At 38.2% G+C, this 18,349-nt stretch overlaps 1 protein-coding gene across 1 annotated transcript; it reads left to right on the forward strand.

The window, feature by feature from the left end:
- The first annotated feature begins 4,980 nt into the window (after positions 1–4,980).
- On the forward strand, positions 4,981–16,909 carry DDX18 (DEAD-box helicase 18). The gene is made up of 14 exons (XM_075152781.1): positions 4,981–5,160; positions 5,284–5,484; positions 6,491–6,634; positions 7,174–7,309; positions 7,790–7,890; positions 8,004–8,203; positions 8,291–8,405; positions 9,944–10,083; positions 10,962–11,123; positions 12,114–12,266; positions 12,990–13,103; positions 13,835–13,891; positions 15,271–15,448; positions 16,097–16,909. Exons 1-14 carry the CDS (start codon positions 5,043–5,045, stop codon positions 16,237–16,239), a joined length of 1,962 nt encoding a protein of 653 aa, XP_075008882.1. The 5' UTR covers positions 4,981–5,042; the 3' UTR covers positions 16,240–16,909.
- Positions 16,910–18,349: the final 1,440 nt, after the last annotated feature.

The raw sequence follows: 18,349 nt of genomic DNA on the forward strand, positions 1-18,349 counted from the left end.
AAAGCAGTTTCTGAGTAGCCCAAAAATATTTTGTAAGTTTAAATTACAAATGTCAGAAACAACTTGTTCTGCATTGATAAAATAAAATAAAATAGAATCTAAACTATTCAGCTGTGTGCCATGCCTGCTTTTACGCTACAGTTATCGTCATGGTACCTTCTTGCCTGCCAGTAGGACATTACAAATTGTGCACTGCTCTTGTATTATGTATTATTTGTTCTCTCATTGCCTCTGTGAGGATAAAAATGTATACAGCACCTTGTTTTCCTAGAGGATTTTTTTGTTTGCAGTGTGTAGGTGTTAAATATAAAATGACTATATATTTATCTTGGAAATGGCAAAGTTTTCTTAGCAAAAGAGTTATACAATTATAACACAAAGGCCTGCTGTGACAACTGTGACAAACAAAAGGGAGGTGATCCTTCCCTCTACTCAGCACTGGTGAGACACATATGGAGTACTGTGTCCAGCTCTGGGCTCCCCAGTACAAGGACAGGGACATACTGGAGCGAGTTCAGCAAATGGCCACAGAGATGATAAAGGGATTGGAGCATCTGGCACACCAGGAGAAACTGAGAAAGCTGGGACTGTTCAGCCTGGAGAAGAAAAGGTTCAATGTGTATCAATACCTGATGGGAGGGAGTAAAGAAGACGGAGTCTTCTGTAGAGTCTCCATCCTTGGAGACACTCAAAAATTGAGTGGACAGGGTCCTGAGCAACCTGCCCTAGCTGACCCTGCTTGAGCAGGGAAGTTGGACTTGGCAATCTCCAGAGGTGCCTTGCAACCTCAACCATTCTGTGATTCTATGATTGCAACTGTCATCTTCATTTCAGAGAGATTTAAGCAATATTTTAGATAAGCTGAGCCCTAGTGATGATGTATTTTGGAGATGAGGAACAAAATACTGACCTTAGCATAAATTTCTGTGGCAAACCAATGCATAATCCCTCTTACTGCAGGGAAGAACTACAGCATTTTATACTAGGTGGCATTTCCTAAACACTGAAGATTTTTTGCCCATAAACGTCACATAGTCTAGTTGTAGTCACATCTATACAGCTCACTTCAGTTTAATTAAGCTAATCTCACACAATTAGCTGATCACTTTGGTAGTAGCACAGTTGATGATGTAGTCACAGATGGTAACGAATGCACATGGCCAGGTATCATCTGCAAATTGCTAGCCTCTGAATCCAGCTGCCAATGTGGTTGCATTCCACTGCTAGAAAAGGACACAAGAAAATTGATTTTTGTGGGTTTCCAGCCATTAAGGATCAAGTCGGGTAGGCATGCAGCTGATCATCGCTATCTGTTGTATGCATCTCTTCAGGAAGGGCCCACTCTAGGACAGTAACCTGGACTCCTGCCATCCAGCTCATGACACACCAGGATTTCACGATCAACCATGCTAAACTCTGCAGAGAGGTCTAAAAGAGTGAGATTAGATTTTGGTCCTCCATGCGTATAAAAGAGGAGATCATTCATTAGAACAATTAAAATGGTTTCAGTTCCTTACCCTGGCATCATCCAGATTATTCCAATTCTAGAATATTGGCTTCCCTTTAATGAACTAATAAGGGCAATGGTGATGGCCTAACACTGAGATATTAAATTGCTTCTCAGAAACACCTGAGCAGTTGTAAATTCCAGAAAATCCACAAGAACTATGCAAAATCTACAAGGTCTTCTACAAAATGCAATTCAACCCGTCTCTACTTTCTCATCGCAGCTGCAGATCTGCACTGAATTTGATTTGGAACACATTCAGGTAAATATCCATCTGCATTTATAATTGATACACTGAATAGCTTCAGTTGTAAAATATGGGGTAAACAAGAAATTTCCTAAAAAACTCAAAAATGTGGTTTGAATCCATCTGTATTCCACATGCTACACAAAGAGTTGATGATGCCAGTTACAACTGAGACAACACCTCCATTTGACACAAGGGAGATATTATTTGAAAGCAGCATTAAACAAAAACCCTAAAAACTCTGATTACGATAGCCTAGCTTGCTTTTTCCAAACCCAGATATCTCAGATATCCAAAAATGACTATACACGCCTATTTCACGATCTTTTCTACATGGGATTTTGATACCTTTTGTATAAATTATCACCATCTACGTGAAATGATACAACTGAAATCAATGACTACTTTTGTATTACATTGTTAATCAACACAAGTTAGTTAATGGTAAGTAGGAGCAAAGATTTTGAACTTGGCGTTAACGATGAATTGACTCTGGGAGATAAAATACTGACATTGGCACTAAAAATATTCATCCTCAAAGATAAATTCAGAGTATCTAATATGGACTTATTCAGCTCTATAAAGGCTTTGCTAACTCAAAACATGATTCCTTACAAACCTTCCTGCAAGATCATGTGTAGAGAATTCAAGACATTTTGACAACAACTCAATAACCATTTGAGAAAATCCTATTGTTAGTAACGATTGCCTGATAAGTCAAGCAATTAGGAATTAATCTATTGGACAGAAATGAGACATGTACTACGGGGAATTCATATGATATCTAAGAAATGCCAAACTTCAGAGAAAAACTATTAACATGGGTTAGTGGTTTAAACTATTGTCTAGATCTGTCACAATAAAATTATCATCATTGCCTTCTGAGTCGTCTTCTTTGTGACTTTCCACAATTGCAGCTTGAAGAAAAAACAAAGACAAAAAGAAAGAAGCCCATAAAACATGTTTTGAAATTTCCAGAGAAGCACACTTCTTTGCTAACTCTAAGCAACATTTTTTAAAAAGATATTGAGACAAAGCAATGTTGGAGCACGTGATACTTTGCCACCTAATGAAATCTGTAATTTCTGAATTCCTATACATAATGCCATGACATCTGTTTACACAGATGCAAGATCATAATTTATCTGCAAATGCACAAAGTTTTTCTTGTGCGCCACGCTGATAATAGTCAGTTGACATAGCCAATATATTCTGCTCAGTGGGATCTAACATACCTTCTCAGGACAGTTTATCAATTTGGGCCTCGTGCCACACTAATGCAATTTCACGAAGACTTGCCAAGTCAGCTGGGACTCAACATGGACACTGAGGTGAGTTCTTTATTTAGGGTTTTACCTGACAGGTTTTCCACGTCCTAATTCTTGGCAGAGCTGGGGGTGTGATGACGTGGGTGAAAGCAAAATAGCGATGATCCTGGCAGTATTGGTTAAGATAGGAACATGTGGACCATGCCATGCCCGAAAGACATAATTTTCTCCTCCCTCAATGTAAGTATTAATGTCAGCTCCCTCCTGCACAGATTTTTAATTCACTCTATCTGCACAATGACCATATTACAGAAAGGAGCACTGCCTGGGTTAAATCTGGGTCCAAACAGTAAACCTCGTCACATACGTATAAATCAGTACAGACTAGGAAGAGCAAACCCGTATCTACTTAAAAATATATTCTGCAGACACAATATAAGATAGCCAGGAAGAAAATATGTCCAGAATCTAAATTACACTGAGCTAGGGTAAGGAACTTTTTACCTGCTTAAAATTCAGCTTTGAACTGACTTCCCCTGGAGTTTTGTACCAAAAGCCTTTCTTGCTGAGGATGGTCAGTTTATTTTCAAAACGCAGCTGATGGAGATACCCAGTCTGTGAAAGTCTGAACAAGATCATGCCATTCATATTTTGAAGTTCTGGCAAAAAAACTTAATTCTCATCCTGGTGGTTCATATAACCTCTGCAAGACAGCAATTACAGAAGGTGAAAAATGACTTTTGTTTCATCTGTAACATCAGTTGCTTTTTAAAAAAAAAGTTATATGCAATAAACACTTTGAAATTAATATAATAATAGTTTTGCAGTTTAATCTGCATTACAGCAAGGTATTGCAGGCTGAACCTTACACAGTCTGTAATAATTCAGATTTCTAAGAACACGGTGGTTACTGGTTTAAGAGAGCAAAGCAATCTGCTGTAAATTCCTGTACTGTTTGTGCCATCTGCTGGTCAAGAAGGATCTGAAGGGTGCTGCTATTCAGCCTGCACGAATCACTCCTAGCAAGAGGATGTAGAGCCAAAAAGCAGAAGGACGCTAGAAGGAAAGGTCATACTGCCTATCACTGGAATCGAGGAGCAGCTGGGAGCTCCAGCTGGCCGGCTGGAAAGCACTACCTAATAGAGTTCCAAGAAACCGTGCCCTGGAAATGACAGGCTCCCAGGTTTGGCCCACTCGCCAGCACTGCCAGGCTAGTGAAATTCCAGGGGATTTCTATGTTCTTTGCACCCATCAGGAGGAACAGACAGCGGACCAGTTGGCTACCAAAGATGCAGGACTTCACTGAAGGCACAGCTGTGTCCTTTATTCCCAGGGTCGGTGCTGGGGATTCTGCAAGCCTGAAAGCTTCACCAGCTTCATGCTGGAAGTTGGCATGAAGTTTGCACCGCCACATGCTGCACCTCCCGGGGATGCCAGCGGAGCTAACAGCCGGTGGGGATCACCACTTTCAGCTCCTGTCTGCAGTTTGGCGGCACACAGCGCCGTCTCCAGTCCTCAAAACCACCTCTCCTGGAGGTGCTAAATTTGGAACCGCACAGGCGGATGCCCGGGAGCGGTTCTTGCTCCCGTTGGAGTTAAACATCTGTAACCACGAGTGGAAGCAACACCACCGGGCAAACGGGTACTGTGGGGCAGGGGGTGTCTGTGGCGGAGGTGGGGATTCCCTTTCTCAGGGTCAAACGGGGCTTTTCCCGCCCTCGCTCGCTGAGCTCCAGGGGACGGGCAGGGCGGACGACGGCCCACAGCAGCACGCACGCCGCGATCTCCCAGCCGTGCCCGCGGACGCCCCCGGGAGGGGCGGGGGACCCAGATGCTGCCCGCCGGCGAGGCGCGGGTCCCGCCTGGCTGCGCGGCGCAGTCTCCGCCGGGCCGCCGGAGGCCGCTGCGGGCCGCCCGTCAGGCCTGGCGGGCGGCAGGGAAGGCGGGGTTCCGGCGGGGCCCGGATGCGCCGCGGCGCCGTCCCCACGTGTGGCCGGCTGAGTGGAGGGAGGCGGTGGAGATGTCGGTGTCGGTGGCCGCGGGCAACCTGCCCATGCGGCTGCTCCGCAGGAAGATCCACAAGCGCAACCTGAAGCTGCGGCAGCGCAACCTGAAGCTGCGGGCGGCCGAGGGGGCAGGTACGGCGGGGCCGGGGCCGGGGCTGGGGCCGGGGCCGGGCGGGCGGCCCTGTGGAGCCTCTCCGCGGCTGAGCGCTTGCGGAGCCGTCGCTGACTTTCCCCCTCTCTTTCCGCGCCGTGCAGTGGCTCCGCCCGGCGGGGCGGCATCGCAGGGCCCCGTGGAGGAGGAGATGGAGGAAGCGGCGGCGGCCCCTGAGGTGGAAGCGGCGGCGGCCGGAGCGGCCACGGAGGGCGCGGAGGCTGCGGAGGCTGCCGGCCCCCGCGGCGGGGAGGAGAAGAAGAGGAAGAAGAAGAAGAGGAAAGCGGCGGCTAATGCGGAGGGTGGTACGTTATCTTAACGAACACAGCTGGTCTCTGGGGGCTGAGCTGTTCTCGGAGACCCCAGAAAGCGGCTGCTTTCGTTTCGTCCTGTCGGAGAGGGACTGCGAGAAGCGCCGTGCGTTGGTCTGGTGTACGTTTTAAAGCCCCGGAGGTCTTCAGTATTACCTGTTTCCTTATTCTAGCTGTAACATTTGAACTCTAGTATGTACTAAACCGGTAGCAACCAATTTAATTGCTGCATAGGATTATGCTTTGTAACATTAAGTTTGGATGTTTTGCTTGTTTATTATGCCGATATAGATACTGCCTTTCAAAGTAGAGCTTTGATAGATGGATGCTTTCTGTGCTTGAATATCAGCCAGTACGTCTTTTTAGCAATGCATCCAGCCTTTGGCAACGTTTGTATATTATGAAACTAAAGTATACCGGGAAACTACCCCAAAAAATTGCATCCTGCAAATATTACTAGTTTTTAGTATATTTTTATACATATATATACACACATCTATATTTCCATATATATATTTGAAACTTCTCTCACTTATGTGTTTGATCTTTGTGACACTTCTCGTGGTTATGCAAATAAAGAGGTGTTTTCATGCAGTTCTCTGAAGATTCAGGTACTTAAAACGGAACAGGCATTACATTTCACATGACCTAGGCACAAACCGTGTTGGAAACTTGCTGTCTGCTTTACAGATGGGAAAGAATTTTGTAACTTGTTCCACGTTTCCACAGAAAATTTCATATAGTATACATTTAAGCTTCGCTGTTTTATTGTGCAAAGTGGATTGTGTGCGAGGAACTGCTGAATTTTTTGCTCTCTGCCTCGGAAATGTCCATAGAACCTTGCCTCCCTTTCTCCTGCCCCCCTTCCACCCCATGAAAAAAGCGTGACATTTGTAAGTGGTTTACAGACTAAAGAAATTCACTCTGTGGAACGACGTTTAATGATGAACATGTCCTTCGTATCTCTAACTGACTTGTCTCCTGTAAAATAACGCTCTAGATACAGAAACTAAAAAAGCAAAAACTAAAGAAGATGGATCTGTGGAGGTAGAAGATGAAGATAAGCAGGATTCTGGAGAGAAGGAAGTGGAAGAAGAGGAAGGGGAGGAGGAAGAAGTGCCCAGTTTACCACTGGGTGTAACAGGTATCTTGTGTCCTCTTTTTCATACGTCTGCAAAAAGCCAAGGTCTAACGCTTTCTTCCAGAGCAAGTTGCAGTTTTCAGATTAGCTGTATAAGTCAGGTGTTTGAATATAGTGACATGACACTGGCAACTCCACAGCTATTACTCAGTTATTGTTCTTTGAAATTTGCATTATATACGCGCTCCTATTAGTCTTAAAATTACTAGTGAAAATCTGTTTTAAAACATATATACACATATATGTTTAACTGTAGAGGAAAAAGTTAATGAAGAGCAAGATGGAGGTGTATGACGCACAAATTTGGCAGGAGAAGCAGTGCATTCATGTTCATTTTTAACAGCTCTGCCTAGTATTCTTAGGAACACATTAATACAGAGTATTTTGTCCATGTCTTAAGATTTTATGGTAGAAAGGAATAAGAAAAAGTCCTTTGCTTTGATTTTTTTCATCTAGGTCAATTTTAACTGGGTAATCTCAGAGGGCAGATGGAATTGAAGAAATAAGTTTGAATATTTTTTTATTTCCCCCTCTCACTTCAGGTGCTTTTGAAGACAATTCTTTTACTTCCCTGGCTGGTGTTGTCAGTGAGAATACATTGAAAGGCATAAATGACATGGGTTTTACACACATGACCGAAATTCAGCATAAAAGTATTAAGCCGCTTCTGGAAGGCAGGTAAGAAATATGTTTTTTTAATCCCTGTATTGACCCCAAATGTTGTGTAAATTTTGCTAGCAAGCTAAATACATGAAATGTGACTTTTTGCAGCTAAACTGCTTTGTTTAAAGATGTTCTCATATATTTCCTATATTTTGTTTATAGACATTAACACAAGTTAACAAAGTATATCTGTATTGCGTGTGAACAAATACTTAGGGTAATCTCATGGAAACTGCTTTGGCTTTGAAAGCAGGGAAGTCTCTTTTCACTAGTCTTGTTGTCAGTGTGTCTCAAAGACACTGTCTCACACTGTCACTAGAGACATAGTGACCAACTGCTGTGAACTGCACCTGCCACCAAGCTCTTAATATCAACTCTACTGGTTTCCTTTAAGTCATGTTATGTTTTTACGTTGTCAATGTTGTTCAAAATAGGATTGTTCTTTTCTCTGTACAATCAATTAAATACTTCTTTTTCTAACTTTGCTCCATACAGGGATATTTTAGCAGCTGCAAAAACAGGCAGTGGCAAAACACTTGCATTCCTTATTCCTGCAGTAGAACTCATCTACAAGCTAAAATTCATGCCTAGAAATGGTAAGGCTCTTCGTTTCACAGTTGAATTTTACTGTGGTGCAGCCATTTAGGGACGTGGCTAGGAGAGGGATTGGATGGGTTGTAACTTATTCTTGTCTGATTGATGTTTTCAGGAACAGGTGTTATTATTCTTTCTCCTACTCGAGAGCTTGCTATGCAGACCTACGGAGTTCTTAAAGAACTTATGAATCATCATGTTCACACCTATGGTCTGATAATGGGGGGCAGTAACAGATCAGCAGAAGCACAGAAACTCGGGAATGGAATCAACGTCATTGTAGCAACACCAGGAAGACTGCTGGATCATATGCAGGTAAATAAAATATTGATGTCTAATCTGCATTATTAAAACTTAAAGAACTTCTGTCGCTGTCTGGCTCTGAATTTTTTAATCTTCTAGAACACTCCAGGTTTCATGTATAAGAACTTGCAGTGTTTGGTAATTGATGAGGCGGATCGTATCTTGGAGGTTGGATTTGAAGAAGAAATGAAACAGATCATAAAACTTCTACCAAGTAAGAAAAAAAAAAAATCTGTCTTTCCTGGAAATCACTTGACTAACATTATGTCTTCTTTATGACTCAATTATTATATGAGAAGTCATTAATTTTTATAGTTCTGTAAATGCACTTCAGAGTGAGTGTCTTACTCTGTCCTTTTTTTCTCACAGCTAGTATATATTACTTTATTTAACGTCATTTATCTGAAGGACAGAGTTTTCATATGCACTTTAGGGATATAATTCTGTTCATATAAGATCCTTTTAGTTTAATATCCACATTCTCTCATTCATCTTCCTCTGCCCGTTTATTTCCTACAATTCATTATTTCCTAATACGGCTTAAATATAAGGAAAAAGGTCTTCTGACTTGCAGTTTGAATTTTCTTCATACCTCCAAGAACAGTATCATAAGGAAGTTTAAGTATTCACCTTAAAATTTTCTTTTCCTAATTTTTCATTTAGTTATTCCTTGTAATTGATGTATTAAACACATTCTCAGAGTCAACAAGGTTCTCCCTTTAACTTTCAAAATGCAGAAAAAAAACCTCCATGGAAATATATAAGAAAGTTTATAAAAAATCAGTGATAAATATTTTGAGGTTCCACATGTTAAATATTAAAATTTGGATTCTTCACATGCTGTGAAGAATGTTAATGAACAGTGCTAAAAATGGGAAGGGAAGGAAGAGTGGGAAAATGACATGTTCTTCATGAAGTGGAAAATGATAGATAAAAGAAATTTTTTCTTTGCATGAGTTTAATTTGTTTTTGTTCTTTAGGAAGGAAATTATATTTTAAAACAGACACTTCAGAATAGAAAAAAAAAATTCAAAAATGGTGGCACCAGTTGTTCAGCAAGAACAATTGCTACTGTTCTTGCAGTTGTGAAGTGGAACAGGCTAAGTCTGCATTTTCCATGTACTCCTGTAACAAGAAAATGTTACAGGATCAGGATGTATATTTGAGCTGAGAGATGACAGGCAGGCAGGAGATTTCCTACACCTGCTTTAAGACCATTGAAGTCACTGAGGCTCAGTACAGACATACTGCCATGTGACTAAATAGCACGCACAAATGTGCATGTTCTAGACTGATTTTGCAAGACAAATAGTAACAATGCGCGTCAGTTTTGGTAAATTTTTTCTTGCACAATCTTTAGCATGATTCTCTTTTTCTTTCTTTTTTTTTTAAACAAAAATTTTAATATTCATGGGAATGAAATCAGTTTATAGTTAGAATTACAAGGTCGGTCTTTATTTAAATCATTGTTTTGTGTCTAAATTAGGGTGCAAATAATTATTAACATTTTCAGAAAGAATATTGTGTTTTGATAGTTGTTAGGATTTTGGGGGCGGGGGCAGCCTAAGTAAACGTCCTGTATGATCCATAATACAACTATACCTGTCTTTGTCAGTAGCAGTATGTCAATTAGAATTTAATTGAAAAAAGTAGACTTGCTCAGGGAAGTTTGCAGCTAGAGATTTTGCGGACTTGCTATTTGAATTCTCCTTTAAAAAATGAGGCTGTCTTTCTAAATAAGTATTTTTTCAGAGCGCAGACAGACGATGCTTTTCTCTGCTACACAAACCAGAAAGGTTGAAGATCTGGCAAAGATCTCCCTGAAGAAAGAGCCGCTATATGTTGGTGTTGATGATAACAAGGAGACGGCAACAGTAGATGGTCTTGAACAGGTAAACCACAAATGTTATTAAAAGGGGTATGATCTGTCAACATACCAAGTCCTATGTGTTTTTAACTGGGTTGTACAACACTGTCTTAAAGGATGTTTACCATCCTAGTGGGCAAAAAACTATCAGTTGCCTAAAGGGCTTTTTTCAGTCTGCTAACTATAGTAAGTTATATGCATCTAGTTAATGTTTGTAAGACAGATGATATAAAACCTCATGAAATAGTAATATAGTTACTTACACTTGTCTATTCCTATCTATATTACATACCTAAGCTCTAGTTGTCTTTCTTACTGTATTTTCCATGTTACTGACTAAAGATACATATACTTCAGATATATTTCATTGTTGCTGCTTCAGATAATAGCTAAATGGAGTTGCACAGCAGTTTCTGTGTTTGTGCAGTTGACATGATGAGTGTTGTTGTAAAATTACCAGTAGCTATGTATTACCTTAAAAGAGTAAATCAGTAGCAAGAATTCTGTAAAATAAAATTCTTGAAATCATAAAAAATGTTAAGAACCCTATGCAGTTTTTTCATGCCTAATGTCAGTAATTCAGAATTCTTGAAATGAATTTTTATTGTATAAACTAATTACTTTTCACTGAGCTTACATTAGTTTGGAGAATTAATTAAAAATTACTTCTTCACATTTCAAGTTAGTATAAGAAGTTTCTTGCCAAGTTCATCATCTTTAGGAGTTTCGTATACCAAGGTGAGTGACAGACAATAAATCGAATGGTTTGGCCCAATATACCTGGAAGAATTAACTATTTGGCATATTTGTTTCACAACATAACACTTCCCTGATTTAATTGTATTGCTGAAACAAAAGTTTGTTCCATACTACTTTATTTAACAATATTTTAAAAATTTCTAGGGGTATGTCGTGTGTCCATCTGAAAAAAGATTCCTTTTGCTCTTCACATTCCTCAGGAAGAACCGGAAGAAGAAACTAATGGTATTTTTTTCTTCATGTATGTCAGTGAAGTACCACTATGAATTACTCAATTACATTGATCTGCCTGTTTTGGCCATTCATGTAAGTATTTTATTCATTGATTAATTAATCTGATAGTACCTGTAAGTTGTTACTGACCTTGCATTTGCTTTGTTTATTTCAGTCCAGTTTCTAATAAACAGATACCCTGCTCACAAAAATGATGATGATCTTGCTTAGTCTGTAGAGGAAGGAGAGAAAGCAAAGGCGATGTAATAACAACTTCATTAACACTTCAACGTTGTTAATCTTGCTATTTTCCAAACCAGGATTGAACACTGATACTAATTTATGCTCTGTGTGTAGAAAACTTTCTGTTTTCTTCCAAGGGGTTGCCTTTCATAAGCACTAAAACTCAATTTGTGGAGCAAAGCCATTGTCAGAGGAATCCAAACACTCTGCTCCCTGGAGTGTTGGGTGCTTTTTCTAAGGCTAGGGTAATGTTTGGTTTTAGTATGCCAATTCTTAGCAGTATTTTAAATTTTTATCAAAACCACAAAATGCATAGTTCAGGAGAAAGAATTACTGAAAGTTTATGAAATAGTTATAACTGACCACAAATGTCCTTTTTTATTTTGTTCTTTTGGGGATTTTTTTCCTATCCTTTGATAGAACTGTTACAAGTTTATTTTTGTTTTTTTTTTTTTTTTAAAAACCTGTAACGTACCTTAACATGTTGCTAGACTTGCAAATGTCCTTTTTCTGAACTTCAGGCATTTATGCAGCCCTCCTGAAAGGAATGCTTATGCAACCAAATTTTTAATGCTTTGGAAGTTACAGTGGAACCTCTGAGAGATACCATTTCGTGTAGCCCTGTGCTGTTTACTGTGGTAGCATTGTTTCTTCACTGTGAAATAGTCCTGCTTGGTCTGTACAAGTCCATAGTATGGAAAGATCCCTCAAATTATTTTATATTTCGGCAGCGATATGATATGTGAAATGGGAAATTAGATTTAAGCTTACAAGTTGGCAGATGCTTTTTTTTTTTTTTTTAGTTGATATTTCATCCTTAATGTGTTTGTTTCCTTTTAGGGCAAGCAGAAACAAACCAAACGTACTACGACATTTTTCCAGTTCTGTAATGCAGAATCTGGAATACTGTTGTGCACCGATGTAGCTGCCAGAGGATTGGATATTCCTGAAGTTGACTGGATTGTCCAGTATGACCCTCCAGATGATCCAAAAGTAAGTTAAGGAAATAGAGAAACTTCGCAGCAACAAATCAAATCCTAGCTACAAATGTAGTTGCAGAGAAAAGCTGAAACTGCTGCTTGACAGAGGTCAGGATTCAGCCATGTTCATATCTAGCCGCTGATTTCTTCCACTTCCCTTCACCAGCTCCTAGGAGATGCTGCACCTAGCTGAGACCTTCATTACCTTTTTAAGAGTTGCTTTTTAAAACATTATTCTTTGTGCTGTTAAATTAATTTAAAATCTAATCAGCTAAACAACAAAACACTTCTCAGGAGGAGTATGAGTTTATATATGCATCCCTGAGTCTCCTAACAGCTTTTCCAGTGGAAATTTGATTTTTATTTAAAAGTCAGTATTTTATATAAGTAAATGTCCAGTGTAAACAAGCGAAACTCAAAAAACTCAGAAGTTTTGACAAATACACAGAGCAAATATACCAAAAGCAAAGTTTAATTTTCAGTTAAAGCAGGTTAAGACTTTTTTCTTCAGTAAAAGGTAAAATACTTTTAGTCAGGGGTTCTGTCTCAGCCTAATTATGCTTTGCATCCTCAGCACTTGGTTTGCCTCATCCATGTGTCAGTGCTAAGAAAAAGTCTTAAAATATAATGGATGATGCGTTACGCTATATTAATGTTAAGTTTTTTTGTGCAACTGTTTGATTATTACATGTTTGAAAGACTGATTGGACTTGCTGTTTCTTATTCTTTCCAAAAGGAATATATTCATCGTGTTGGTAGAACTGCCAGAGGCATAAATGGTAGAGGACATGCTCTGCTCATTTTACGACCAGAAGAACTGGGCTTTCTTCGTTACCTGAAGCAAGCTAGGGTAAACTTATGTCTAGATTTTTTTTTTTATTTTTTATTTTTACTATGCAGCAGTTTTTTAAAGGCAAAAGCTGTATTGATTAATCAAACACTTCAATTTTTTAAGCAAAAAACATTCTGTTGCTTAGAAAATATTTAACTGATCATCTGACTTTAAAGTCAGTAGCACAAAGGTAAATATTAAGTGTATTTATAGTTGCTTTGCAACTGTGCAACCTGTGTTATTAAAAAATAAATCAATTTCCTATGACCTCTCTGTGGAAGGCTACTGGGAGTTTGACCATCCAGAGGAAACTAAAACCCGGATGTTGCTTGTGCCGTTTTTATTTTTTCTATTCAAAGAGTCAATTGCATTTTGTTCAATTCCAAAAGAAGCTAGCTGCCTTCTAAATGTAATCATTTTAACATGCTAGAACTGCAGATAGTTTCTTGGTTGCTCTCCTTATGGGTTTGTTTACACTACAGAGTTTTGCCACTTGTAACTGAAGTGGTATAGCTTCTAAAGCAAAAGCTGAAGTGGTAAAATGTCATATTGAGCATCTTATTACTCTAGCTTAAAGGAAGTGATAATACTGGCATATTGATATAAAGGCATTTTACAGATACAGCTGTGGTATTAAAAAAAATCTCTGTTATGTAGCAGGTCTCTTTCTATTTGTTTTAGATCTTAAACACATTCACTATTTACACAGTATGAATAATTTTTATATTTTATTTCTTTTTTTTTTTAAGGTTCCACTAAGTGAATTTGAATTTTCTTGGTCAAAAATTTCAGACATCCAGTCTCAGGTATGAAATTACTTCATACTACAGCTACTCTGAATATCTGTACAATAATTTACATGGAGAATGTTAGTCTGTAATGACTACAGTTTAAAAATACATATGCTTGTTTGGAAAAGTTCCTGTAGATGAGTACTGTGCAGTAAATCCTGCCATATTGTCCCTTAATGACAGTAAAGCGATAAAATGTTCAGAAATTAAAGATGAATTTTAATATCTAGTACTAAATTGTCATCGTTATATGGCACGAATTTAGTTGTAAGAATTATTTTTTCGCATTACATCACAAAACCACAGTGATGTAAACCTGCTTGCAACTTTTGAACAGAATGTTCTTGTCTAGCATAGCAAACAGGGTTTTGGTAGCTTTTATTGAGTAGTTATGTATGTTCAGATTAATTGCGAGTAACATATGTCTTATAAGATGATTTACTTAGACTTCAGTGTGCAGAAAGAGATCCAGTACGAACACTTAGAAATGTTAGTATATACTCCAGATGTATTTTTAACTAGCTGGTGTTAATAAAGCCCAGCATCAGCTAAACCTGTTTTGTGCTCCAGTGCTACAAAAATAGCCATGGAGCACAAAGTTGAATAAAATAGCATAGATAGTTCTATAGATGTGAATTTCTATTGTTGTTTGGTTCTGTGAATCATTCTTTTGATAAGAGCTCTGTAAAGCTTCTTTGCAGTAACTTAAATTTGAAATAGCAAGTACAAGAAGCAGTGAAGACAGTCCTTACAGAAAGAGGTACCTAGTTAAGAATAATTAGGAAGTAATGATGTCTTATGCAACTTATTTTTAGTATGCTGAATTAATGTATGTTAAACATCAAATGAGACACTTGGTTCTAAAGAGTATTGGGAACTTAGCCTGCAACAAATAAAATGTGTCAGTCTACACTAGTGCATCTGCATTTTTGTCTTAGAATTAATACTGCTTACTTTACAATGCATTTGCACTGTAATAGATAATACTACGTATAGAATTACATGGTATGGTACAGTATAGATGTCTGACTTAAAAGTATACTATCACTGTCCGCTAATTCTCAGTACACATAGTTTTATGGTGTGGCTGCAGTTGTATACTCCTTCTTGATTAACTTGTTTGGGACAACCCAATTTAATATTTCTGTAAATTTTCATATTGCTGAGGCTTCGTACTGTAATTCAGCTTCAGGATTTTTTGTCCCTCTATTTGGTTATAAAAGCACTCTGATATATGTATGTGCACTCTACCGTCACAAGGCAATTTTGCTGAAGTGAATAGTGAGTGTCACTGCAACTCACACACTAAACAATTTGCTTGAATATAATTTATACACTTGTTACAGCTATAATTGGAAATGCCATTTGGTTTTGTTTTTTCTTCCCCTCACCAGCTGGAGAAACTGATTGAGAAGAACTATTTCCTTCACAAGTCAGCCCAGGAAGCATACAAAGCTTACATTAGAGCTTATGACTCCCATTCTCTGAAGCAGATCTATAATGTCAATAACTTGGATCTTCCCAAAGTCAGCCTTTCATTTGGTTTTAAAGTTCCTCCGTTTGTTGACCTCAGTATCCTTTTACTGCAGTGTTTCAAAGCTGAATTTCTGCTTTATACATGTTAAATGCAACTTAGTGAAGTTCCTATGCCATTTCAAATTCTGATTTTTTTTTTTTTAATTTTTGCTCTTAATCACATAAATGCATTGTGCTCCAACAATGGTTTATCAAAGAAAATGTTAAATTGCAATTTTTGCAGTTTTAGTATTTGCTTACAAACATCTATGTTTTAGTGCACGTACGTGCTTCAGTTGCTGCAGGATAGCAGATACTGGAATATTGCATACATGTTCTAGAGTACTGTCCTCCTCCATGCAGAATTATTTTCATTGAAAGGTACATGCTTAAGTTTAATAATCATGGAATATTGAAATAGGGGGGCAAGAGCATGAAATAGAAGACTATATCTAGATTACTGTCAAACCTGCCAGTGGGTGGAATTTGAAGCAGTAGTACTTTGGACAACTTAGTTGGACAACTGGAGGAATAAAAGCGTTATTTAGAACCACAGGCACAAAGTTCTAGTTTTGTCTGTAGGTATGCAGCTCAACTTTTTGTATAATGCTGTTATTTTTTTCTCACATTAATAACTCTTACAATACCTAAAAAGCAGCATTTCCAATTATTCCTTTTTAAGTTCTTTAACCAATAAAATTCCAGATGTGAACAGCAACCATGGCAGAAGAATACAGAAAAGAGGTGGAGGTGGGGGATTTGGTTACCAGAAATCGAAGAATGTCCACAAAGCTAAAATCTTCAAACACATCAGCAAGAAATCAGACAGTCGGCAGTTTTCTCGTTAATCATACATTCATTAAAATGGCTTGTGGCATTGGAATAGAGGACCTCTGACAGTTACTTCCAATTTAAACTGCTCTATTCACATTTTTAGAGGTCTTTATGATTTTGTTTCTGGGAACATCTTTTATCTTTCAGTTCATGAAGACTCTTTAGAAGGGAGACTAAAGATAGAAAGGGAGAATACGGCCAGCTAATTTTGCCATGCTTGTTGTAAGGAAGAAGATAGTTGAATATAATTATCTTAAGTCAATACTACAGAGTTTTTTATGAAAGAAAGAAAAAATACTTTCAGGTTTTGTAGAGAAATTTGCTTTGCACTTACCATTTTTTCTATGCACACCTCTGAAAATTGTTGGAGTAAATGCAAGGACAGATTATAGTGTGAGATAAAAAAAAAATTTTGCTCACAAGAATCATAGCTAGGGTGTTTAGTGCTACAGAACTCTGCTTTGTCCATCAAATATGCTGAAGAATATAGGAAGATTTCTTTAGAACAGAACATACTTATTAATAATTACGGCTGTATGAGCTTGTGATTAATTTCAGTCATGGTATCTGTATAGCAGGTACAGTGTCCAAGATTAAAAAAAAAAATTCTCTTACACCACATCTGGGACATGTTTAATGCTGTTTCTTTCAATGCTGTGATAAAATGGTAACATTCTAGTGAAATGTTTGGTTTTCCTTCCTGTTCTTTTTAAATCTGAATTTATCCATCTGGTAATGTCTAATGTAGTCTCTTATGAATACGCAAAGAAATTAAGAAAAGCAGATTACATAAATTGAAGCAATCAGCCCAGATAATGTTTTTTAAAATGCTCCGTAACCTTGATGCAGTGAGAATTTTTGCAGTTGTATCTTGTAATTTACAAAAGTGAATTGCTTTTTAGTCTTAGTTTATCACAACAGTGATAGGCAGAGTCAAAGATACTACCACAGGTTTGAGGGGGTGGGGAAAAAATGAAATGGCGTATAAATATACTAGAAGGGTTTTTGAGGGAAAAATGTAAAAGACTGAAATGGAAGAGGATGGAATGCACGTTGCAAACAGAACAAACATGGAGACTAAGTAAAAAAAGAATACGCAAGTTGGGCAAAAGTAGAGTAACTATTATATGTCTTATTTTCATATTTCTACCATTGTAGAAGTAGATAACTATTCTTAGAAGGCTACAACGGTAGTGGGCAATAGTATTTCAAAAATGTACATCCGTCAATGCAGGGAAAGACCAAAATGTCACAGAATCCAGAAATCTGGGCCCCGTGTGATTACAGTAAAACAACTTTTAATTTACATCTAAAATGTAACCCAGGACCAATTATGAATACATGGACTGTTATTCCTTAGGTCTTTTGAAGTAGAATGTCAGATTTAAAACTATGATATGCGCATTGAAGTATTGCAGAAAAACATTGGCGAACTTTCTTTTTACCCGTAGAGAAATGAGATCATTTTGGGGGGAAAACAGTATGATCATTCTGTTGCTAGTGCGTCCACCATTCAGAACGGAGTGGTGCCTTTTTTTCCCTTTTTTGTGAAACAGCTGACTTTAGCCCTAATGGACTTTTCAAGGCTTTTAATTAACATTGATCAGATACTAAGAACTTCGGATATGTCAAAATATTTAAGTAAATTAATTTAGTTACTAGGATTTGAATGTTTCATGCTTCCAGGGTTGCAATGAAAAAGCAAAATCTGCTCTGAAGGGTAAGCAATACTAAGTACACAATGCCTGGCTTGTTGAGTTCTAATCTTTGATTCTGGGTTTGTTTATATATTTATAAATAATAGATGTTAAAATAGTTCTGTCTGTTCATTAATAACACGTTCTCAAAGAATTATCTCTGAGATCTACAGCATCATACAGTTGAAGGGTTCTGTCTACACCTGCAAGCTCTGCAGTAACAATATAGAAATTAAGTTACATTATAGTGAAATTGACTGAGGGACTCATTAGAGGAACTGCAAAATTAATTACTTGGGAAGAGATGTAAGCAAAGCTGCAGTAAACCACTGAAAAAATCAGAGTTATGTGGGCAGAAGCAGCGTGAATGAAGTAGTGTGGAATATTCATTTGGAACAGGAAAAAAGCTGAGGTGATGGGCACAGTC

This window comes from Calonectris borealis, chromosome 6, assembly GCF_964195595.1.
Source record: "Calonectris borealis chromosome 6, bCalBor7.hap1.2, whole genome shotgun sequence".
NCBI lineage: Eukaryota > Metazoa > Chordata > Aves > Procellariiformes > Procellariidae > Calonectris > Calonectris borealis.